This window comes from Spermophilus citellus, assembly GCF_964194105.1.
Source record: "Spermophilus citellus genome assembly, chromosome: 6".
NCBI classification, from domain to species: Eukaryota; Metazoa; Chordata; class Mammalia; order Rodentia; family Sciuridae; genus Spermophilus; species Spermophilus citellus.
In genome coordinates, this window is record NC_138187.1 from 158,200,372 (window position 1) to 158,227,641 (window position 27,270).

Consider the following 27,270-nt stretch of genomic DNA (forward strand, 5'->3'; position numbering starts at 1 on the left):
TCTAAAAATGACTTATCTATAATCTTAAATATCAAGGTCAAGAAATGAAGGAAAAAATGAAAAACCTGTTTCAGACCAAAAGAAATCAGAGATGTGTCAATTAAATGAAATGAGTGATTCTGAACTGGATCCTTTTTCTATAAGAGATGTTATTTGGACAATTACTGGAACCTGAATGGTGTCCAAGGCTTAGGCAGAAGCAATACATCAACGTTAATTTACTGACTCGGATGTTGGGTTATGGCTATGCAGGAGAATGTCTTTACTTGTAAGAAAAACACCCTAAAGTATTTGGGGGTAATGAGACATTGTGCTGGCAAATTACTCTTAAAATAGTTCAGAAAAGCAAAATTCTGTACTTGTGACTTTCCTGTAAATTTGAGACACTTAAAATATATGTAATATATATGGAAATGTATATATATATATATATATATATATATATATATGTATATATGTATGCATAAATATATATATATTTGAAAGTTTCATTTTGTTTATTGAATCTAATAATAAAAAATTGAGCATAAAAAGAGTTATTAAGTTTGTCCTATATGCTAGTAACAAGGAGAGTATCAACATAAACTCTAAAAATAGATTCACTGATATGAAATAATCTAAACACTGGAGACAAATGTATAAGGCTAGATGTATTCACAAATATTCACTCACAAAGCAATTTTCTTATCTAACACAGCTGGCAAAATTCCTAGATGTAAGTTTCCTTTTATATAACACTTTATATAAAAAGGCCTGTGGCAACAATTTAAAAGTACACTGACATAATCTTTTTCAAAAGTAAATGTAAAATAACTAGACTACCATACTCTCAAAAAAGTTTTAATGTCACTATTACAAGTGAACTATTACAGGATTATGGGAAATTGCTGAGGGTAATTAGCTTACATTCTTGGACTCTTGACTTTTTTTTAAGGGTATAACAGAGGAGAATACCACTCAGAAACTATAACAAAAGAGCTCTTCCCTAAAGGAAATTAGCCTGAAAAAATTTTATGACTTAAAAGTATTAACCAGAAGAAGGAAATGGTAGGAATACACATCTCTTTTAGAACTTATATTAAAAATTCATATTAAAGCAGTTCAACTCCTGAAATGAGACTTTATAGGTAATTGTGGCTGAGGTCTCCCCACTGGCCTCGTGGAACTTTCCTTAGAGAATACTATGAGCTGAAACATCTCACCTCAGCTTCATTCCTTCTCCCCTCGGCAGAACTGCATTGTGGTGCAATGGTCTCCTGGCCTCTCTCAGCTCCCTTCCTCCTTTGTCTACAAGTATTTCCCCTAATACATTTTTTATGCACTTAATCCAGTGTTGGTGATAGGCTTCTCTGAGGATCTGAACTAACACAGTGAGTTTCATCAAGTCAAGTTCACAGAGTTAATTATATTGACATTGGTGTGATTAGTACTCAGTATGAATGAGACACCGAAAAAGAAATGTCAGAGAAAGACTTTTCCCTAAGACTGAGTGCAATGCAGAAAAACTTAAATGAAAAATGAAATTATGTATTGTTCAAAATATGATCCATAACAATAATCAAAATTTTCTGAATCTTTCTAAAATTAATTGTATTGTATATTTTTGAGATTTACAACATGATGATAATTATAGTGTACATGTAGATAGTAAAATGGTTACTATGGTGAAGTAGATTAACATATCTATCATTTCCCATGGTTACTTTTTTTGTGTGACAAGAATAGCTAAAATCTACTTATTTAACAAAATACAATTGTATTAACTATAGCCCTCAGGTTGTACATTAATCTACACTGTGGGAGGAGTGGGAAGGATGAGCTTGACAGAGGAGATGGGCAACTAAGATCTGGACAGATGGAAAGGAGGAGTAGGGCAATTCAGATTCACATTCTTCCTAGGGGGAGAAAGAAGGAAGAGGTCTGGTTAAGGAGGAGGCTTTAAGATTATAAAGATCTTGCCAACTGCATAACAATTAGTAAACATGAGCTAAATCCCCATAATTCTGTAACATAAATAGTTCACTCAAGAATAACCAAGAGTTTATTGTCTAAGATATTTAAGGTATTTGAACTTAGCATACAAATGGATTTCACCTGGGGGGGAAAAATCATAAATTCACTAGAAACCATGAATATCATATTATTTGAAAGCTCCTTGTGTTTTTTCTGAGCACCTTAGTTTTTCCCACCTTTTTTCTCTGTTTCGAAAGAGATCTTACTTCCTCAAAGAGCAACATTGTTTTCTAAAAAGAGTGACTGTAGGCTGGAGTTGTAGCTCAGTAGTAGAGCGCTTGCCTAGCACCTGTGAGGCACTGGGTTCAATCCTCAGCACCACATAAAAATAAGTAATAATAAAGGCCCATTGACAAAAAAAAATCTTTAAAAAAGTGACTGTTACAGACTGTTAGGATTCACACTAATCCATTTCTTCCAATTTTGCCCATTTTTATCATCCTCATAATCCCACCCTTTCTCTTTTGCATCCTACTTAATAGTGTGATGACTTCAATTGGCATTGCAGGTGAAAGAAACTACGAAGCTATTTCAAGAAAAGCTCTTCTGGGGCCATAGCATAGAGAAATTCAAATCTCTCTGGGTACTCTGAAGAGCATTACAAATCACTCATTCTCCTTTCAAGACTCCAGTTTCACTGCCCTGAGCTTTGCATTGTTATGGTCTCAGAAGAAAATCTATATCTTAAAAATCATGTCCTATCTTCTCAGTTAAGCTCCAACTCTCAGAAAGTCTATCCTTTTAATATACATATTAAAGAGGACAAACAATGCCCACAAAAATCATCCCTCTAATAAGACTATAGCAATACTAACAAACATAACACACAACTATGAAGTCTTATAAGCAGAGGCCGAGCATGAAGTACATACAAATACACACACACACACACAAAGCCATATGTGAAGTTTTCAATTTCAAGGCACTAAGATTTCTTAATATGTTTGACCACATGTTTATAAGCAAAACTGTCCTTGGCAATGCAACAAAACTAGAAAATTCTTCTAATATGGAGAATGCAAAATGATGTATGGGGGGGAAATGAATTAAAATTCTTACGCTAAGAGATTAAGATGTATCAGTATGCAAATCTGGTAACTTCTCTATCCTACTATAGACAAGAGGAACATTGCTAATTTTTCTCTCCTATAAAAAACGTGAAAGTATTAACTAACACCTTGTCTACTGAAAAGTCTGAGATGAACATTGTGAAAAATTGATTACTCATATTTCCTGACTAGAGCCAAATGATATCTTACAGAAGGGAAATTTGGGGAGAACTGGCCTGCAAAGATGCTAAGAGTAATTATGTACAGACTTGAGTGACCTCCCGGTAGCTGCATATGAAAGTCTCTGGTAAATATCGCAGGTTTTAGTTAGGACCCTGGGAGGGCTTCACTCTCTGAACTAACTGCAAAGGATCATGAGAGAACTCTGTGGAGTGATACAGATTTTTGGTATTCTGATTGGGGTATATTTAAATTGTGATGGCATAGATGTACACATTAAGTCGATAATTATTAAAATGTGTAAAATGGGTACAATTCATGATATGTAAATTATGTTTTAATTACATTGATTTTTAAAAGCTGGTAGCCCCAGGAGTTCACAGGATTCCTCAGCAGTCCACGTTTAGGTACACCTCAGAAAGCTGTCACAATTCAAAGAAACTCACTGGAAACTCAAGGCAAAGAGAGATGAGATATGCAGAGAATTAAAATCTGTTTGATTCTCCAAGGGCTTCCTGAATCCCTCGAGGTACTGTCCCTAATTAAATCCCTTTGGGTTCATTTTAGTCCAAGAAAATACCACTGCACACTAAAGGGCCCTGATTCTGGAACCAACCAGGTTCCAAAGATGTGAGTAGGAGGAATCCTACAGGCTGCTCCCAGTCAGCACAGTAGGCTAGGTACAGAGGAGTGAGTGGGGCCATAATTCGTTCAGTAAGTACTGTCATTCAAAGTAGGGCTCACTCAGGTAGCCCAAGGAAGAGAACTGATCACAAAGAGCCAGAGAGCTAAAAAATCATATTAAAAACACCATGAGAGGTTCTGGGAAGATGGCAGAAGGGAGCTAGGCAGTAAGTCCCAATCTCCTCACAACACAGAAAGCAGGCAGTGAAGGAAAGGCAGCGTTGAGAGGTGTGTGACAAATTAAATGCTCTAAGACTCAATGTTACCAAGTAAGAGTCCAGAAAGACTTCAAAATAGGTCAACAGAGTAGAATAAGCTCAGAGCCCCCTAACCCCAAACCCAAACCAGGGTCAGGGAGGTGGGGAGGGGCAACAGAAAGGGAAAGAAGGAGAGGGAGTAGAAAATCTCTTAAGCTCATTGCACATAAAAACATTTGGAAAAACAGACAAAATCTGAAGTGTGACAGTAATAGTAGGGTCCTTAAAACAGAGTCTACAGCTTAAAATCAAATCGTGAGCACAGTGAGCCAGGGGTCTGCAGCCATATCATGGAGCCCTCAGCTGACCAGTCACCCCTTAAATCAACCTTGTGTCTTCCCACACACAGCAGCAAATTAAACCAGAGGGAAGTCTCTGAACTGGGACCTATCAAAAATATGGCCATAAAAAACTTCTAGAAGAACCATCACCAGTCAATAATCACTGAAATGCCCTTTTGCTTCTCCTCACCATGAACAAGAGGAGAGAGCTGATGGGGACCTGTGCCAGGAAACGCCTCTAGCCCTGCTCAGCATGACCCAGGCACAGCATCCACTTGCTTGACTCAGACAGAGAAAGCAATGGAGCAGCTTTCGCCCCAACAGAGAAAAGCAGATTCATCAGGTCCCAAACACTGACAATGAGGGAGGCATCATGAGAAGCCTAGGGATGGCCCTAGTCAGTACCAAAGGGAAACTACCTGAATTCCTAGTAACACAGAGACCTGGTTCCTGGATAGTGGCAGCTGCAGACAGAAGGCTGCTAAGATAAGTTCCCTAAATATCCCAGGAAACTTAAGCTGAAGACATCTGCAAAGACAGCCAGAAGGAGATCATCTGTAGTGGGAAATTACCAGAGCCACGGCAATAGGAAGGGGCTGCTGCTCCCAGCCTTAACTGGTGCCCAGCCTGACCCATGATAACACCTGATGTACGACAGGGGATTGTTTGGATACTTGTGGGTCTTGCACCAGACATAGTGAATAGAGGGGATCAATGCCTGCCATTCACAACCTGCAGCAGTGGAAACTAGGGTCCAGGTGAACCATCTGAACCCTTCACTACAGTCCCCCAGAGGGTGGTGTCAGACCCGGTAACAGACACTTCACAGAAGAAGAAAAACAAATGGTCAACAAATATATTTTAAAATGTTCAACATCTCTAGCAATTAGAGAAATGCAAATAAAAACTACACTGAGATTCCATCTCACTCCAGTCAGAATGGCAATTATCATGAATACAAGTAACAATAAATGTTGGCGAGGATGTGGGGAAAAGGCACACTCATACATTGCTGGTGGGACTGCAAATTGGTATAACCACTCTGGAAAGCAGTATGGAGATTCCTCAAAAAACTTGAAATGGAAGTACCATTTGACCCAGGTATCCCACTCCTTGGTGTATACCCAAAGGACTTAAAATCAGCAAACTATAGTAATGGGGCCACATCAATGTTTATAGCAGCTCAATTCACCATAGCTAAACTATGAAACCAACCTAGGTGCCCTTCAACAGATGAATGGATGAGGAAAATATGTTACACACACACAACAGAATATTATTAACCATAAAGAAGAATGAAATTATGGTATTTGACAGGAAATGAATGAAACTGAAGGCTATCATGCCAACTGAAATAAGTCAATCCCCAAAAAACAAAGGCCAAATGTTCTCTCTGATATGCACATGCTGATATACAATAGGGGGAAGAGGAGGGGGAAGAGGTTCACCAGAGAAGGGGGGTTGCAGGGAGGTGGGAATAGAAAAGGCAATAGAATGAATTGGACATAACATTCCTATATTCATATATGAATACATTAAATACACAACCAGTGTAACTCCACATCATGTGTAACCACAAAAATGGGAAGTTATACTCCATGTATATATGATGTATCAAAATGTATTCTACTGTCATATATAACTAAAAAGAACAAATAAAAATTTTTAAAAAACATATGTTGAAGAAAAGATAGCCTTTTTAACAAATGGTGCCAGGAAAACTGGATATCTATATGTATTAGAATGAAATTTAACCCTTATATCTCACCCTGCACAAAAGTCAACTCAAAATAGACCAAAGACCTAGGAAATAGACCAGAAATCCTGCAACTGCTAGAAGAAAATGTGAGGCCCAACATCATGTCAGCACAGAAATCAATTTCCTTAACAAGACTTCCAAAGCACAAGAAGTAAAATAAAAAAAAATGGAATGAAATCAAATCAAAAAGCTTCTTCACAGCAAGGATAATAATTAAGAGCATGGAGAGAGTGCCTAAAGAATGGGAAACAATATATGCTACCTGGGCCGTAAGGCTTTAATATCCAGGATATACAAAGATTTTAAAAAATTTAACATCAAAAAATCAAATAACCCAATCAACAAATGGGCAAAAGGCCAAAAACAGACACTTCTCAAAAGAAGAGAAATAATCAGTCAACAAATATATGCAAAAGTGTTCAACATCTCTTGCAATTAGAGAAATGAAAAATTAAAACTACATTGAGATTTCATTTTACTCCCAGTCCGAATGGCAATTATAAAGAATACAAATAACAATAAATAGAGATGCCTCATAAAACTAGGAATGGAACCACCATATGACCAAGCTATCCCACTCTTCAATATATATCCAAGAGATATAAAATCAGCATACCCCAGTGACATAGCCACATCAATGTTTACCCAGCACAATTTACAATAGTCAAGCTATGCAGCCATCCTAGGTGCCCTTCAACAGATGAATAGATAAAGAAAATGTCACACACACACACACACACACACACACACACACACACACCCCTGCAATGAAGTATTACTCAGCCATCAAGAAGAATGAAATTATGGCATTTATGGGTAAATGGATGGAACTAGAGACTATCATGCTAAGTGAAATAAGTCAATACCAAAAAAACCAAAGGCCAAATGTTCCCTCTGATATGTGGATGCTAACACACAATAAGGGAGGAGGCGGGAATAATAGAAGTTGATTGGATTAGACAAAGAGGGATGAAGGGAAGAGAGGGGGGGTTGGATAGGAAAGACAGTAGAATGAACTGGATATAATTTTCCTATGTTCATTTATGAACATACAGCCAGTGAAATCCCACATCATGTACAACCACAAGAATGGATCCTGACCAGAATAAGTTATACTCCATGTATGTATAATATGTCAAAATACACTCTGCTGTCATGTATATATAAAATAATTTAAAAAAATAATCAGTGACATTTTGCATTTTTCAAAATCATACAGCAGTTTCATCACTATTAGCATCACAATAATACATGAAATGCTCCAATTTTTATAATAAATCCAATGTTGTTTTGACAAAAGTATTTGATAAAAAGAGGTTAAGTTTATTTTGTCTTCTCAAAAACCATTATACTCTCAAATTATTAACCCACATGAACAAAAATATTGATCTCTCTGTAATATATTAAATCTCTCCCATTAAATCTACAGCAGTATCCTCTTCTTGAAGCGGTTGTCTTAATCAGAAAATTAGAAAAAGCATTATGCACAATTTAAACTACACATCTGAAGTTACTTCAAACTATATTGTTATAAATAATATTTTAGCTGATGACTCTGACTGACTGTTTATAAGTTTTATAAAAAGATGTACATCTAGGGCTGGGGTTGTGGCTCAGTGGAGAAGCGCCTGCCTGGCACGTGTGGGGCACTGGGTTCCATCCTCAGCACCACATAAAAATGAATAAACAAAATAAAGATATTGTGTCCATGTATAACTAAAAAAGTATTTTAAAAAAAGAGATGTACATCTAGAAGTAAATCAGTAAATGAACACCACTGATGTGACAGTCTAAAACACAGTAACAGAAAACCAAGCAATAATTTTCAAGAGCTTTGTAAGCTTTGGTATTGAGACAGAGCAAATAACCAATGCAGGATTTAGCTGTCAAGTTCTGCATTTATCTGTTAATATTTTATAAGAAAAAATCCAAACAACATTTGGAATCATAGTAAACTGGAACTCGAATAGTCTCATGAGGCCCATGTCCTGACCAGGAGTGATCTACATTCTTCCCCTTGTCCCCTACTTCTACTCTACTGATCCCCCTGTTTTCATAAGAGCCGCCTCTTCATTAAGTTTTTCTGTCTACTATGCACATATGAGAGAAAACATTAAACCCTTCAAAATCAGTAAATCCTTTAAAATCAGAAGCAAGACAAGGATGTCTACTATCATTGCTTCATTTTAACACTGATATGGAGGTTGTGATCAGTGTAATAAGACAGGAAAAAAATAAGTCTTGGTAAAGAAAAAGCAAAACTGTTCTTATTTACAGATCATCTACCAAAGTGGCTGATATATATGATCAAGGTATCATTAATGTTTATTCAGTTCTGTGCATCATAACTTTCTGAATCTTGTTTTATTTAGCATGATGTTCTTTTTTCATTGCCACCCACTTACCAGCAAATGACATATTTTCAGATCTGTCTGGTGGAAGAATCAAACACAATTGTTTCCAGATGCCCAGTCATTTAACCTGTACCAACTTGTCTCCCAACCCAAAACACATTTTTATATCATATTTAAATTAGAAAAGTGCTAACCATACTTGGGATAATAGTATATTCTGCCCCCTCTCAAGGACACTCTATTATGGGCCAGGCTATATGGGCAATGACCAAACAGACTCCATTTTACTCTGAGACTCCATATCATGTAAGAAATGCTTCTCCCATGGGAAAGCCCCATGACTGTACCCATTAATAGTTATGCAGCATAGCATACTTAGCAACACAAAACAACAATTCTTATACAATATAAAACTGTTCTCTTAGGTTTCCATTTTTCCTGGGCAATATACCTTGTTAGAGATTGGTTGCCATTCTCTAACTTGTACTGAAGTAGGGTCATTTTGACCCACTTCCCTTCTGCTTGCTTGCTGCTGTGCCAACCTGGAAAATCCAGTGGGAAATACCAATGTACCACTGCATTGTCTTGCTCACTGCCCAGTCCAGCTTCTGTACCTGCTTGCTTGCAGCTAAGTCAACCCGGATGTGGTTTTTGCCTTAAATTGTCCTAAAATGCTCAGACTCAGGGCTGTTCCTTGCAGACACGGTTATGGGTCCTGCAGGGGGCAGTCACTGGCCAGCCAGCTAAATAAAAACTCTTCAATTTGGACAAAACTGGGACTTGTTGTGTTTTCTGTGGGACCTGCTCCACAACAACTTTTAAAAAATACAATATTGACCTAACTAAATGGGAAAGAGAGTGAGGGAAGAAGCAAGGACCAAATTGTTTGGTTTTTTTAAAATATTTTATTTTGGTTATAGTTGGTCACAATACCCTCATTTTATTTTTACGTGGTGCTGAGGATCGAACCCATGGCCTCGCGCACATGCTAGTTGAGCTCTCTACAGCCCATCAAATTATTTTCATTTTCAGAAAACTCTCATTTGCAGCCTCCTATGAATTTCATTTTACTATTATATTTTCAGCTCAACTTTCCTCATATAAATTTATGACAAAAGAAGCTTTGGACCATTTTGATTTCCTCCTACTCTGAAAAAGATATTAAGAGGTGAAACTGGAATTGACAGGACCAGTAAAACAGGATAGTAAATTTTTAACAGTCTCCCTCTAATCTGACATTCCAGATCATTTCTCATTTCACCAGAGCCACACAAAACTTTTCAATTACAAAGTCAGACTGTCATATCCTTGAAACCAAGTTTGGTTTCTAAACTTACTGCAATTAAAATTCTCCTTCAAATTTCTGCTCAATTTAAAAGTACGGCACATTGCATCATTGTACAAGCTCTCTTCAGGAAGAATTATCAGAATGAGGTGACACATGTGAAAGGACTCCCACAGATGGAAGACTCTGTTTTGTTTAGTTTTGTTTTACAAGATGTCTATAATTGTTTTGCTGATGTGAATAAAACACACCATTCTTCATGGTAAATCCTTTAAAATCAGAAGCAAGACAAGGATGTCTATTATCATTGCTTCATTTTAACACTGATCTGGAAGTTGTGATCAGTGTAATAAAACAGAAAAAAAAAATAAGTCTTGGTAAAGAAAAAGCAAAACTGTTCATTTTTTTTATTGGTTGTTCACAACATTACAAAGCTCTTGACATATCATATTTCATACATTAGATTGAAGGGGGTTATGAACTCCCAATTTTACCCCAAATGCAGATTGCAGAATCACGTCAGTTACACATCCACAATTTTACATAATGCCCTATTAGTAATTGTTGTATTCTGCTACCTTTCCTATCCCCTACTATCCCCCCTCCCCTCCCCTCCCATCTTCTCTCTCTACCCCATCTACTGTAATTCATTTCTCTCCTTGTTTATTTTCCCATTCCCCTCACAACCGCTTATATGTAATTTTGTATAGCAATAAGGGTCTCCCTTCATTTCCATGCAATTTCCCTTTTCTCTCCCTTTCCCTCCCATCTCATGTCTCTGTTTAGTGTTAATCTTTTCTTCCTGCTCTTCCTCCCTGCTCTGTTCATAGTTGCTCTCATTATATCAAAGAAGACATTTGGTATTTGTTTTTTAGGGATTGGCTAGCTTTACTAAGCATAATCTGCTCTACTTCCATCCATTTCCCTGCAAATTCTATGATTTTGTCATTTTTTATTGCTGCATAGTACTCCATTGTGTATAGATGCCACATTTTTTTTATCCATTCATCTATTGAAGGGCATCTGGGTTGGTTCCACAGTCTAGCTATTGTGAATTGTGCTGCTATGAACATCAATGTGGCAGTATCCCTGTAGCATGCTCTTTTAAGGTCTTCAGGGAATAGTCCGAGAAGGACAATAGCAGGGTCAAATGGTGGTTCCATTCCCATCTTTCCCAGGAATCTCCAAACTGCTTTCCAAATTGGCCACACCAATTTGCAGTCCCACCAGCAATGTACAAGAGTACCCTTTTCTCCACATCCTCGCCAGCACTTGTTGTTGTTTGACTTCATAGTGGCTGCCAATCATACTAGAGTGAGATGGTATCTTAGGGTGGTTTTGATTTGCATTTCTCTGACTGCTAGAGATGGTGAGCATTTTTTCATGTACTTGTTGATTGATTGTATGTCCTCCTCTGAGAAGTGTCTGTTCAGGTCCTTGGCCCATTTGTTGATTGGGTTATTTGTTATCTTATTGTCTAATTTTTTGAGTTCTTTGTATACTCTGGATATTAGGGCTCTATCTGAAGTGTGAGGAATAAAATTTTGTTCCCAGGATGTAGGCTCCCTATTTACCTCTCTTATTGTTTCTCTTGCTGAGAAAAAACTTTTTAGTTTAAGTAAGTCCCATTTGTTGATTCTTGTTATTAACTCTTGTGCTATGGGTGTCCTATTGAGGAATTTGGAGCCCGACCCCACAATCTGTAGATCGGAGCCAACTTTTTCTTCTATCAGACGCCATGTCTCTAATTTGATATCAAGCTCCTTGATCCATTTTGAGTTAACTTTTGTGCATGGCGAGAGAAAGGGATTCAGTTTCATTTTGTTGCATATGGATTTCCAGTTTTCCCAACACCATTTGTTGAAGATGCTATCCTTCCTCCATTGCATGCTTTTAGCCCCTTTATCAAATATAAGATAGTTGTAACTTTGTGGATCAGTCTCTGTGTCCTCTATTCTATACCATTGGTCCACCTGCCTGTTTTGGTACCAGTACCATGCTGTTTTTGTCACTATTGCTCTGTAATATAGTTTGAAATCTGGTATCGCTATACCGCCTGATTCACACTTCCTGCTTAGAAATGCTTTTCCTATTCTGGGTCTTTTATTTTTCCATATGAATTTCATGATTGCTTTCTCTATTTCTACAAGAAATGCCGTTGGGATTTTGATTGGCATTGCATTAAACCTATAGAGAACTTTTGGTAATATCGCCATTTTGATGATGTTAGTTCTGCCTATCCATGAACAGGGTATATTTTTCCATCTTCTAAGATCTTCTTCTACTTCTCTCTTTAGGGTTCTGTAGTTTTCATTGTATAAATCTTTCACCCCTTTTGTTAGGTTGATTCCCAAGTATTTTTTTTTTTTAGGATATTGTGAATGGAGTGTTTTTCCTCATTTCCGTTTCAGAAGTTTGTCGCTGATATACAGAAATTCCTTTGATTTATGCGTGTTGATTTTATATCCTGCCACTTTGCTGAATTCATTTATTAGTTCTAGTAGTTTCTTTGTAGACCCTTTTGGGTCTTCTAGGTATAGAATCATGTCATCCGCAAATAGTGATAATTTAAGTTCTTTTCCTATTTTTATGCCTTTAATTTCTTTCGTCTGTCTAATTGCTCTGGCCAGTGTTTCGAGAACTATATTGAATAGAAGTGGTGATAGAGGGCATCCCTGTCTTGTTCCAGATTTTAGAGGGAATGCCTTTAACTTTTGTCCATTCAGAATGATGCTAGCCTGAGGCTTAGCATAGATAGCTTTTACAATGTCAAGGTAAGTTCCTGTTATCCCTAGTTTTTCTAATGTTTTGAACATAAAGGGATGCTGTACTTTGTTGAATGCTTTCTCTGTGTCTATCGAGATGATCATATGGTTCTTATCTTTAAGTCTATTGATGTGGTGAATAGCATTTATTGATTTCCGTATATTGAACCAGCCTTGCATCCCAGGAATGAATCCTACTTGATCATGGTGCACAAGTTTTCTGATATGTTTTTGTATTCGATTCGCCATAATTTTATTGAGGATTTTTGCATCCAAGTTCATTAGAGATATTGGTCTGTAGTTTTCTTTCTTTGAAGTATCTTTGTCTGGTTTTGGAATCAGGGTGATGTTGGCCTCATAGAATGAATTTGGAAGAGCTCCCTCTTTTTCTGTTTCCTGAAATAACTTGAAAAGTATTGGTATTAATTCTTCTTTAAAGGTTTTGTAAAACTCCGTTGTATACCCATCCGGTCCTGGGCTTTTCTTGGTTGGTAGTCTTTTGATGGCTTCTTCAATTTCATCCATTGATATTGGTCTGTTCAAATTGTGTGTATCCTCCTGACTCAGTCTGGGCAAATCATATGACTTAAGAAATTTATCGATGTCTTCACTATCTTCTATTTTCTTGGAATATAGGTTTTCAAAATAATTTCTAATTGTCTTCTGTATTTCTGTAGCATCTGTTGTGATATCGCCTTTTTCATCCCGTATGCTAGTGATTTGAGTTCTCTCTCTTCTTCTCTTCGTTAGCATGGCTAAAGGTCTGTCGATCTTATTTATTTTTTCAAAGAACCAACTTTTAGTTTTGTTAATTTTTTCAATAGTTTCTTTTGTTTCAATTTCATTGATTTCCGCTCTGATTTTAATTATTTCTTGCCTTCTGCTACATTTGCTGTTGTTTTACTTTTCCTTTTCTAGGGCTTTGAGATGAAGTGTGAGCTCATTTATTTGTTGGTTTTTTCTTTTTTTGAGGAATGACCTCCAGGCGATGAATTTTCCTCTTAAAACTGCTTTCATTGTGTCCCATAGATTCCAATATGTTGTGTCTGTATTTTCATTTATCTCTAAGAATTTTTTGATTTCCTCCTTTATGTCTTCTGTAACCCATTGATCATTCAGTAACATATTGTTCATTTTCCATGTGATGTAGGATTTTTCCTTCCTTCTTTTATCATTGATTTCCAGTTTCATTCCATTATGATCAGATAAAATGCAAGGTATTATCTCCACCCCTTTATATTTACTGAGGGTTGCCCTACGGCATAATATATGGTCTATTTTTGAGAAGGATCCATGTGCTGCTGAGAAAAAAGTATATCCATTTGATGATGGTTGATATATTCTATATATGTCAGTTAAGTCTAGGTTATTGATTGTGGTATTGAGTTCTATAGTTTCTTTATTCAACTTTTGTTTGGAGGATCTGTCCAATGGTGAGAGAGGTGCGTTGAAGTCACCCATAATTATTGTGTTGTGGTCTATTTGATTCTTGAACTTGAGGAGAATTTGTTTTATGAATGTCACAGCACCATTATTTGGTGCATAAATATTGATAATTGTTATGTCTTGTTGGTGAATGGTTCCTTTTAACAGTATATAATGTCCTTCTTTATCCCTTTTGATTAACTTAGTCTTGAAGAAGATTTTATTCGATATGAGGATGGCCACCCCTGCTTGCTTACAAGGACTGTGTGCGTGGTATATTTTTTCCCATCCTTTCATCTTCAGCCTGTGTATGTCTTTTCCAATCAGATGTGTCTACTGGAGGCAGCATATTGTTGGATTTGTTTTTTTAATCCATGATACCAGCCTATGTCGCTTTATTGGAGAGTTTAAGCCATTAACATTCAGAGTTACTATTGATATATGGTTTGTACTTCCAGCCATGTTTGATTATTTATCCTTTTTTTAAAAAATTTAGTTTGTTTCTCCATGATTATCTTTCCCCTCGCCCTCTGTCTTTACCGAGGCACTTCCTACTGATGGTTTTGGTTATTGTTTTTCATTTCTTCCTCGTGTAGAGTTTTGCTCAAAATGCTTTGCAATGCTGGTTTTCTGGCTGCAAATTCTTTTAACTTTTGTTTATCATGAAAGATTTTTTATTTCATTGTCATACCTGAAGCTTAATTTTGCTGGATACAGAATTCTTGGTTGGCATCCATTGTTTTTCAGTGTTTGAAATATGTTGTTCCAGGATGTTCTTGCTTTCAGCGTCTGTGATGAAAAATCCGTTGTTAACCTTATTGGTTTACCCCTGAATATAATCTGTCTCCTTTCTCTTGTAGCTTTTAATATTTTCTGTTTGTTCTGTATATTGGATATCTTCATAACTATGTGTCTTGGCGTTGGTCTACTGTGATTTTGTGTGCTCGGTGTCCTGTATCCTTCTTCAATTTGTATATCTGTTTCCTTTTTTATTTCTGGAAAGTTTTCTGTAATTATTTCATTCAGCAGGTTACTCATTCCCTTGGTTTGAATCTCTGTACCTTCTTCTATCCCGATGACTCGTAAGTTTGGTTTTTTTTATGTTATCCCATAACTCTTGGATGTTTTTCTCATGATTATTTTACCAGCCTTTCTCAGTTGGCTAGACTCTTTTCAAGATGATATATTTTGTGTTCATTATCTGACATTCTGGCTTCTACTTGATCCACTCTGTTAGTGATACTCTCAATTGAGTTTTTAATTTGGTTTATCGTTTCCTTCATTTCTAGAATTATTGTTTGATTACTTTTTATAATCTCTATCTCCTGATAAAGATGCTTAACTTATTCTTTTATCTGTTTATGTAATTCATTCTCAATGTGTTCTTTCGCTGCTTGAATTTGCTGTCTTGTATCCTCTTTAAGGTTCCATTCCATCTGTCTAAGGTGTTCCTTGAGTTCTTTATATGACTATTTTTCTGATGACTCTAGGTCCTCCTGAATATTTAGGCTGTCCTGCATTGTTTGTACTCCTTTTCTCTCTTGCTTTTTGAAGCTGCTCATATTACTTCTTGTTCTGTTTGACTGATGAGTTACTGTTTACTCCTATAAATTTATTAGATGCTTGGGAGGAAAGGTATTAGAAGGGAAGGGAAGAAGTCACTAAAGAGAGTGAGAGTAAGCAGGTAGAATTCAAGGAAGGGGGGATAAGATAATTGAAAAGAAATGAAAAGACAAAAGAAGAAAAATATAGGAAATAAACAAGAAAAAAAAGAAAAAAAATAATTAAAAAAATTAAAATTAAAATTAGAAGAAAAAAAATTTTTTTTAAATTGTAAAAAAAATTTTTAAAAAACAACAAGAAAGAAAAATGAAAATGAAAGAAAAACCCAAATCAAAAAAAAAAAAAAAGAGAGAGAAAAGAAAAAAAGAAAAAAAAACTAATAAATGCAGTCTTAGAGTTTGATTAACTTCTCTTCCAGTAGGTGGCGCTGTGCCCACCAGGCCAAGTTTCTCCTGTCAATACGCGGGAACCAATCACTGTGCAGCAGCTCTTCCTCCCAGACTGGGCGAGTCTCCAATCCTGAGTGCCTAGGGCCTCCTCTTGTGTCTAGTCACTTCCCACTTTTCCTCTAGCCAGGCCCCTCTCACGGGTGCCGCTCACCACAATACTGGCTACACGCCAGGTCTGCTGCTCCCGGGAGCCCTGTTTTCATGAACGATTGGGCACACTCTTCCAGTTTGCCATTCCCTCAGACCCTAAGTTTGTAGAGCTTGGGGCTGAGAATCCTCAGTGAATTTTACTTGCCCTCCGGTAGCCACGCCCCCGGTAGCTGGTGCAAGAGACCTCAGCTGTCAGCACTGGTGGGAGCGGTACTTCCGCGCCGCGGGTCCCGCGCCACCTCTGATTCCCTCGGTCTGGCTATCGTGCTCACGGGAGAGCTGGGAGGGGCCCTTAAGGTTTCCCCGATGTGTGGAGAGGGAAGGCTAGGGAATTACACACCTGTAGCCGCAGGTTTCAATGAAGTTATCTCCTCCGCCGCAGTCTGATGACGTCAGTTCTCTGCCATGGTGGTATCTCTTGCAAATGGCGACAGTTCGTTTCCCTTTGCCGGGCGACCAATGCAACAGGTGGGTCCTTACTGTCTCTCCCAAGCCCCGTTTCAAACCTGTGGCCACTACCTATGAAGGCTCGGTAGGCATTTACCTCCGTAGGATGAGAAGGGCTGACCAGTTGTTTCAGCCGGATGGATTAGTGCTGAGTCACAGCTGTTTGTCTGCGGGAAGCAGGCGAACGGGAGCTTGAATTCAGCCGATCCGGGCTCAGTGTGTGTTCTGAGAGGCCCAGACTGTTCGCCCCAGATCCACGTCTGCTCAGCATTGCCTAGTGATCCTGAGCAAACAGATTTAGGTTGTTTACGACTCCCTATGCCTGCACAGCTGAAGAGGTCAGAGACTTGATCTCTCTGCACCCGCCGCCATGTTGGAATCCCCCCAAAACTGTTCTTATTTACAGATCATTTACCAAAGTTGCTGATATATATGATCAAGGTATCATTAATGTTTATTCAGTTCTGTGCATCATAACTAGAAAAAAAACCCAAAGGCAAATTGCTGAGTATGATATATAATGCTGGATAACATTCTGTGACCAAAAATATTAAGAGCAGGTAGATTATACTCAGTGTTAAGGTCACACACAAGCAGCTTTTAGGGATTGGGGATGAGAGTTGTAACCATGCAAAAAAACTATGGCTCAAACTGGATTCAAAAAACAAAGTAGATGTAGAAGCTTGAGAAAAATATTTAGTCCTAAGTTACTAACAAATATGCAATCATATTTGTGAGGTATCACTACCTCCTAATGTTTCCTGACATGAGTACCAAACTGCCAAATAAGGGTATATAAAGAGGAGAAGGAATTGTGTTAATCACAAACCAACTGGTCCATACCATAGGTTAGTTTCTCAAATATTTGCTGATACATACATTTCTGCTCACCTCCATCATCAAAGACTGTTATAAAATTATTTTTATGTATATGTATAATATTTTTATGTATATGTATAAACTTCTATAAGCTATCTTATATATGATTTTGCCTGTTTTCTACATATTCACAAAATTCAATGTGATTTAAGTTATTTGTCAATAAATATCTTTGATCTACATTTTTATACTTTTACCTATATAATGCACTAATGACTATTTCTGAATAAACTTAAAGTTGGATTATTGTCTGCTATACCAGAGAAAAGCATATCAAATATTTAATAGTGCCATCATTTAACTTTTAAATTTGTGTTTGGTAATGTTTCAGATACTTCCCTAATATAATGGAGCAAATACTAATTTTACTACAATGGAGAAAAATAAGAAGTCAGAGCTTGCAAGAACATGGAACCATCTGTTTTAGTTATATGAAGAAAGTAATATCAATCAGAGAAAAACTGAGGGGAAAAAACACTGATTGGCTGAAAATACACTAAATGCTAGGGGGAAAATGTTGCTCCATATGCTATAAGCTAGATCCTTCTAAATAAACTCAGAAACTATAGAAATTTTTTCCTATCTTCTTATACAAACCAGAAGCTGGTTAGCTTGTAGAATTTCAAAAATATTCAAAAAATTTTTAATAATTAAATTTACCTTTTATAAATCTATAATGACTATATTATACACAGTGCAATAATTTTGGTATTTTTTTCAATTTGATGATGCATAACTTTTCTTTTCCCTTTGTTTTTTTTAGTTGTAGATGGACACAATACCTTCATTTTTAATTTATTTTCACGTGGTGCTGAGGATCGAACCCAGCGTGCAAGGCGAGCATGCCACCAATGAGCTACAGCCCCACCCCCAATGCATAACTTTTCAAAGATTGGTATTCCCTCAGATTTTAAGTTATTTGTGTATTTCTGACTCTAAATGATACATCTATATAAAAATAATGTGTTTTTTTTTTGTAGTGCCAGGAATCAAACCCAGGGTCTTATGCATACTAGACAAGCACCCTGCCACTGAGCTACACCTCCGGCACCCCCCCCCTAAAATATATTTCTGATCAGTGTATATTTATATTATTCCAAAATATTGAGATCGAAAAAAATGAGAAAGAAACAAAAAAAGACGGAGGCGTGGGAAGAGGGCAAAACCACCAACATGCAAGCAGATTTTAATGAAACGTGCCATTTGCAAAATTAAACAACTGTACTTGGTTGGCATATGTAGGCGAGTGCTTATATGAGTGCTATTTAAAAAAAAAAAAACAGTAAATATAAAACGAACAGATTTGTGAAAACACTTCAGACGACCCACTGGCAAGTATTCACTATTCATTAAAAAGGCTAAATTTGCTACTCAGGTAATGATTATCTAACTTACAAATTAGCCTCAGTGTTTGCTTTTTCCCCAAATTATTATCTGAGATTTATGTAGCTCACTATTATTAACAATCTCTCTTAGAATGACAAGTAAGAACAAGATGAGTATATCCACTACACTTCCCTCTGCATTTCTGATGTAACCTGGAGCAATTAATCACTTGTTAGCTATTCTCCACTGACAGACAGGGTCTTTGTATCTAAGCAGTTCACTGGAAAGCAGGAAGCCATGTTTTTCCAGGCCTACTCATAATGAGGGAGAGGAAAGATTTCAAAATGAAACGTATAAACAAAAGGATGTATAATGTGACTTAGCACAGAGTATATCAACAGAATCAGAGAACCTGCCAGGATTCAACAACAGGCCCAACACTGATTCTCACTCTTGCCTTCCTGTCCAAAGTTCAGACAATCACCACATTATCTAGTCAGAAGGGCAGAGTCCTCTGGGACTCTTCAGAGCCTTCACAGCGCAGCCTGAGAGGACATCCTGTTCCTTTCTGTTAGCAGTAGAGCCATGCTGCAGCTCTGCCATGCCTCCTTAGGAACACATGGAAGAAAAGTCCCCTTTGAGAAGGGCGCTGGATCGAGGATCCAGGAGTACACAGCAGAAAATATGGTACTATGCAAATAAGGCACAAAAATAGGGGAAAACTTAAAAGGTTTAATTAAAATAGGCTCCTAAAACAGCCCTGTACAACATTCTAGAAAAAAACAGAGGGGAGAGCCCTACCTTGCAGATCTTGTAAAGCGATTCCTGACCATCTCCTCCTGTGTCCTTGAAGTAATCATGAGCAGGAAACGTACGATGAATATCTCGAGTAATAACACTCTCCTGGGCTGAGTCCTAAGAGGGGAAAAACCCACATTTGGTTATTAACATAAAATTTATTTTCAATTATGAAAAACACCATATACACAGGGTAAAAAACTTTAAAAAGCACAAAATCACTGCAACCCCAAATCCACCCTTTTACCTGAGACCTGCAATCCTATCCTCCAGAGTTAAGAGCTAACAGCGCTTTTTTGTAAAGTCTTTTCACCCACCAATCTGTAAGTGTATGGGTGTGTGCATGTGTGTTTATATGGGGGACAAAGAGAGGAGAAATATCCTACTTTATTTATTAATCTATTAATGACCATTTTTGCATTATATATTTACATAAAAATAATACCATAAGGAACATTTTATACATGTGTCTTACAGGATGTTCAAGGGTAGATTCCTAGAGGTGGTACTGTTAGGTCATGGGTATATGTACTTTCAGTTTTGATAGATATTGTCCTTCTAGAATTGTCAGACCAAAATATATTCCCCAAAAAGCAAGTATTATGTCTCTTCACATGAACCTAATATCACATATTTTCTAATTTTTAATCTTTGACAATCTAATAAAGGGAAATTCAAATCACAGTCATTTAAAAATTAAAAATACTATCAACTCCCTCCCCACATACACAAGGTTAATTATCCAACTCATCCATCCCACAAAACAAAAAGCCAAGAAGCTACTATAGTAAGATGCCATATGCTTTGTACATAAACCTAGAGATAGTTTTAGGCAAATTGGGAAACCAAAAGCTGAAAATTGAGTAAAATTCTAAGCCTTATTAAAAATGATTAATTATCCACTTGATTTTCTTTTTATTCCTGGAAATGTTTGTTGTATCTGCATTTAAATGCCAGGATAATAGGATGGGACTACTTTGAGCAATCCTGATGATAAAAAATACTCTGTGCAATCCAAAGAAGCATCAAAGACTACTAATTGCAAATTAAAAGTATTGTCCAGTGTTTTGCTTCCATAACAATTTGAACAAATCCCCCTTTTCAGTCTCAAATCAAGAAAGGAAAAAAAAACATTTAAAATATGAGTCACTCTGGTGAATGCTGCTTCCCTTCCTCCTTCAGCTGAATACACAAGGAGGGGCAGCTGATTAGCTCTCAGTGAAGCTGCTGCCTGCTCTTGCTGCCTTTTTCATCTTAGCTGCTACTTCATGCTGGGTGGTAATTAGATCTTATATCATGTAGAGAAACAAAGGAGGCAAACAGAAGAGATCCAAGTTTGCTAGCAAACAATAGCAAACAAGGAACATAGGATAAATCAGTCCAGAGGAAATTCTGATGGCATTCAGGAATGGAAGGCTAAGGCTGAATAAAAATGGAACTTTTTAAAAAGATAAGCTATGCCCCAGCATAAGAAAAGATAGATTCATGGAAAACTTGTGTTTGTCATGATAAATGCAACTGCTAGTGCTAAAGAAAATTTAGGGGTGGGGTCTAGAAGAGGGTAAGTCTAAAGGCAACACACAGAAAATATATTACAGGAGTAGAGTACAGTCTGTGGTAGAGCCTGTGCTTAGCATGCATAAGGCTCTGGGTTCAAACACCAGCACTGCAAAAAAAAAAAAGGGGGAGGGTGTGGAGATAGAAATAGAAGACAGGAAAGAAGGGAGAGTGGGAGGGAGGACAGAGAGAAGAAGAAAGGGAAGGAGAGAAAGAAAATAAAACATACTCTCTGAAATGTTTATTTTATCCCTTCTCGAGTCTGAATATGAGAATCTGGTAGCCAGACAGTCCTAAGTTTTCATTCTTCAGTTCACCCTGCCCCAATAGGCTTCTTTCCCTATAGTAAAATCTTGACCAACAAAGTGTTACTACTATCACTGGTAAACTATTTTAGAGGCAAACATGTATTCAGTGGCTCACAGAATAACTCCTTGTACTCTGCAGGATATTAAGAGGGAAAAATATTGGACTTGTATTACCTAGAAACTACTTAACTGCTTACACGTGTAACATTATACTTTTTTTTTTTTAGAGAGAGAGAGAATTTTTAATATTTATTTTTTAGTTTTTGGCGGACACAACATCTTTGTTTGTATGTGGTGCTAAGGATCGAACCTGGGCTGCAGGGCACATATGCCAGGCGAGCACGCTACCGCTTGAGTCACATCTCCAGCCCCTAACATTGTACTTTTTAAAAATGGTATCAACAGACTGATTCAGAGGAAGGGAAACTAAATAAAAATGTCTAGAAAGTAAATTTTCACAATACCAAGTAAGTTTTTCTATGCATATCTGATCTTTCTTGTTTAAGAAATAAAGAGCAAAATCAAAGGAAAATAAAATCACCAACATTTCATAAGTTTCCCCTTCCTGGGGTTACTTTTTGAAAGTTCCTCCAAGATATGGCCTCAAATGGCCTGCTCTATGGCTGATTACAAATAATTGCTAAATGACAAAATGATTATACATATTTATGAAGTTTGGCATGCTTTGTTTGCATATGGTTTGGTACACATGTTGGAAGCTTGATCCTCAGTGTAATGATGTTCTGAGGTGGTGAAACCTTTAAGTGATGGGGTCTAGTGTGAGATGACTATGTTACCAGGGAGTGTTTACCCAGAAGGAATTAGTGTAGCTCTTGTGAGTCCCTGGTTAGTTCCTGCAAGGGGTTGCTATAAAAGAGCAATATGGCTTCTCTCTATGCTCTGCCTTCCTGTCTTGCCATGAAATCACTCTCATTTGCACACACACCCACCAGTCTAATACCATTCATTGTGAGGCCCTGGCCAGAGCCAAGCAGAACTATAAGTTACATAAACTTATTTTCTTTATAAATTACTCAGCCTTGGGTATTTTGTTACAGCAACAGAAAAGTAGTATGATATTTCAATCCCTGACAACAATATGGTAATGACTGGATAAGGTTAATTAACATGTCTATCACTTCAGATATTTATCATTTCTCTTGTGTTAGAAAACTTCAAAATATTCTCTACTAGGTCATTTGAAATATATAATTTATTGTTGTCAACCATAATTATCCTAATGTGCTACAGAACAGTAGAAGCTGTTCTTACTGTCCAACTTCTCCATGCCTATTAACCATCCTTTCTCAACCCGCCATATACTTCCTGCCACTATGCTACCCTTGACATCTCTGACATCAACTTCACAGCTTCCCATGTCAGTGAGCACACATGGTGTACGTGTTTGTAGGCCTGCCTTATTTCACTGAATATCATGTCCCCAAGCTTATCCACATTGCCTCGTTCTCTTCATTGCAGGATAATATTCTGTTTGGTACATATACCACATTATTTTTATCCATCCATTTGCTGACAGGCACCTAGATTGCTATTGAGAAAACACAAGAGTGCAGGTTATCTGTTGAACACATGGACTTCCTTTCCACTCCTGGAATTGCTGAATCACATCATAGTTCTAGTTTTTTGAGGAATCTCCCATACTGTTTTTGGTAATGGCTACACTAATTTACTTTATCACTTACAATGTATGAGAGTTCCCTTCTGTAGGATGACTTTTACATGCTTTCTACACATGTGTAATTCTATATTTTTCTTTCTATACATTGCTTTTACTGGAATAATTTCAGGAACTTCACTTTACCAGTGTATATTTCAAGAATGCACACCTAATCTTCCAAATTCACTCACCCACTCATTCAGCAAATACTTGATTCAAGGAGTCACCAAAATCTAACAGTCTCTGAAAGGAGGACAAAACACATTTTTCTCTTTAGTAGTGACTCCTTTCTTTTCAGACTTATTCTGATTACGATGGCCAATTTGTACAAGAATTAAAATGAACACAGAGGAAAGACAGTGAGTTAAAAAATTCACCATTTAAATATCTGGAGTTAAAGACTTTCATGTGAAAACATCTCATTTTTATATGGCTAAAAGCCTTTCATATCACAACCAAAACTGAAAGTTCGTTTTCCCGGAGGTTCCCATAGAAGACTTCCCTGGGTCCTGCCAACTCTCTTCACAGTGAGAGGAGGGAAAAAGTCGCTCCTTCAAGTGCCCCCACTGCACCAATATCCAGACCCACAACCTGACCCACAGCTGACTTCTCAGGGGACACCTCCTCCCATTCTACTTCTCAGAGTCCAGCAGGGTCGTTCAGGGATTTGGGGCCAAACTCATTGATTCCATTTCTGCTTTCCTCATTCATATCTACAAGATCTCAGACAAGGTATTTATTCTTTTTAAAAAAATATTTTAGGTTCTTTTTTATGTTTTATTATTATTATTTTATATTATTTTGTCATTATTATGTTTATAAAGCCCTAATGAGCTTTACAGTCATACACACTATTGGGTTCATTTCCACAAGCTCCTACAGGCATGGACACTGGCTTCAGTTCATGACCTCCTCCTTTCCCTCCAGCTCTCCCTCCCCTCTCCTTCCTCTACTAGACTTCCTTTTGCTTGTCTATTAATTTGTAGTTGATTGGCTCTTTATTTTATTCTACCCTTCCCCTAACCTCCATCCTTTATTTGACTCCAGCTTCTGCATATGAGAGAAAAAATTTAACCTTTGAGATTCTGACTTTTACTAATTTCATTCAGCATGATATTCTCTATTTCCATCCATTCACCAGCAAATGCCACACTCTCCTTCTTTTTTATGGCTAAGTAGAACTCAATTGCACACACACACACACACACACACATGCCACAATTTCTTTATATATTCATTTATTTATAAGCATCTGGGTTGATTCCATAATATAGCTATTGTGAATTGTGCTGCTATAAACTCTGATGTGGCTGTGTTGGTGTTGTACACTAATTTTAGATCTTCTGAGAAAATGTCAAGGAGAGGAAGTTATTTACTCTTGCTAACCTTCAGTTTCCTTGTTTATAAAATAGGATATTATCAAATGCATAATTACATTTTGAATAAAATACTTGTTTAGCAAATTGCCTAGTATAAATGAGATACTCATTACTGATTGTTTTATTTTTGGTGAATTACATTTCAGACATTCTTCTATATTTCTACACTCCAAATAATAAAATAAAAAACTGTTATGGCATTATATTTATGAAACCAATTCTTGTAGAATTTGTGGCATGATGGTATATTAAGACATACATATGCTGCTCTTAATTTCCTATCGTGTGTGTTATGTGTTCTAAATTATCTTTGTTTCTATTCAATAGCTAATAAAAGCAAAGGTCAACAATTACTTGGATAAAGTACTACTTTTATTAACTGATATACAATCTGGGATCAGCTTTGCATACAAATCACATGCTAGAGAAAGATGTACTCAAATATACCCAGAAAGGGAGGGAAGGACAGGGTAAGGTAGAAGATAAAATTGCCAAAGCATTACCAATTTCGTCATTACTTTAGAATTTAGCTTCTAAAGATCAGAGAATGACTGAACAGGATAAATGCCACTGTCACAACTATATACCTCCTTTCTGGACTATCGACACCAAGAATGAAACTTGTATGCAATACCCTTGAGATCATGCTTTCTCCTGCCGTAGATTAGGCCATACATAAAAGCTGACTTTGGGCCACAAAGTGGTGAAAAGTTTGCAATAAAGTCTGAAAAGTTGAGTTTTACTCCCCATACTTTATACCCCTATATCCTATCCTGGGAAACTAAATCCACTTTCCCAGGATTCTCTTTAATTTACAAACTATTAAGTCATATGACTCAAAAAAAGACAATTTTCAGTGGCTAAAATACATGTTACAAACACAGGGTCTGATTCAGTTTACTGAAGAGCAGTTGGAAGCTATCTCTAAAGAGGTATGATAAGGAGCTTCGTTGACTTTTGATCATGGTAAAGTGGGTTCCACTTCAGGCCTGCTGGCAAGAATACTATGAGCTATTCTTCCAGTACAACACATCTGCCCTGATGGATTTGTAATTATCTGAATTCCTACCAGAAGAGAATCATCACTGACTAGCTTGTTGTTAAAAAAAGAAATGAATGCAACATTCAAGTGTCAACAAGCATTAGGAAGACAGGTTTGGAAGATCACATACTATTATTTTTTATGAAGCAATTTCTGGGCTGTCAAGAACTAGAAGGGCATTTTAGTGAGGACGACTATTTCCACATGTGACCTTGACAGCAGCTGCAGCAGTATAAGAGTAATATGCTGACAAATAAACTCATCTGTACCTGGGTTTGCCATATTTTAAAAACTGTAACAGCATATTTTCTTATTAATTCCTATTATCAAACCCAAAGTATAAACCGTACTTTCACTTTACATCTACCACAAAATCAATGCAGTTTTTTATAAGTTCCAAGCCAATCTGTTAGTGCCATTGAAAATGCCAATACAGACCATCCCTACCACAATCAGTTGGCAGATAAATGATTCAGAGCTAAAGAAAATTTGACCTTCGAATGTGCCTTCTGTTACTCCCCAGGGACTCCCCTGCAGTTCTGTGTTGGGTGGTTAAACATCACAGCCTGGGCTGCTTACATGTCCCTGAAGGCAGATGGGTTTGCAGTGGTGGGTCTCATTTATTCCCCTTGATGTTTGCCAAAAATGCAAAAAGCCAAAGATGAAAGGAGAAAATATTAAAGTATATTCTAGTTTCAAGTGTGATACTACAATTATGAGGTAGAAACAGTAACAAAACCAGGCTGGGTCACTGCCAGACTTCATTACTTGCATATGGGGATGGGTACTAACAGAAGTGAGGGATACGGAAGCAAAGAAACACCCTCAGCTGGGTTGCATCAGGAGTGCGCTGCTTTCCAGGCTCTGCATGCGGCTGCTAAGTGCCTCCGAGCCAAAGTCTGATATAAAGGTTAAATATATATATATTCTGCCTTCAAATAAAAAGAAATCTCTTGAGGGGAAAGTGGCAGCAAAGAGAACTAAAGGGGAACAAAGGGAAGAAGAGAAAGTGTCTATAGACCAGTCAGGATTCATGATGCACATTCTGCTCCTGAAAGAAGCCCTGGGGTGGTGTCACAGCATGCAACAACACATTCTTTAACTTTTCCAAAAAGTTTTGAGGAATGCTTGTGATTAAAAAAAAAAAAAAAAGGTTGATAAGCCTATTCTAACCTAACCATTATTTTCGATTTTTATTAATTCTGATCTTGTGTACACTCAGTAATTATTTTTACAAGTTAAACTTTTAGAAAATATTCTACCTCTTGAGCCTTCCATCACTTTAAAATCTTTTCTTTGAAACTCTTAAAGCTGTTACTTCTTCTTCTTTTCTTTTTTCTTTTTTTTGGTACTGGAGATTGAACTCAGGAAAATTCCGCCACTGAGCCACATCTTAAGCCCTATTTTGTATTTTATTTAGAGACAGGGTCTCACTGAATTCCTTAGCACCTCACTTTGGCTTTGAACTTGCAATCCTTCTGCCTCAACCTCCTGAGCTGCTGGGATTAAAGGCATGTGTCACTCCGCCCGCCTCAGTTACATCTTCTTCTTTTTTTTAATATTAATATTTATTTTTAGAAGTAGTTGGACACAATACATTTATTTACTTATTTATTTATTTTTATGTGGTGCTGAGGATCGA

The 27,270-nt window shown here is 37.1% G+C and overlaps 1 protein-coding gene across 6 annotated transcripts in view; it reads right to left on the reverse strand.

Annotated features, from left to right (window-relative positions):
- RABGAP1L (RAB GTPase activating protein 1 like) overlaps positions 1-27,270 on the reverse strand; it is a 647,569-nt gene that overhangs the window by 257,033 nt on the left and 363,266 nt on the right. For all 6 annotated transcript variants that reach the window (XR_014022598.1, XM_081298896.1, XM_081298894.1 and 3 more), the window contains one exon: positions 19,668-19,781. Coding sequence is in view for 5 of the 6 variants with exons in the window: in XM_081298896.1 (XP_081155022.1) it covers positions 19,668-19,781 (114 nt within the window). In the remaining variant the exon portion in view is untranslated. The remainder of the gene's footprint in view (positions 1-19,667; positions 19,782-27,270) is intronic.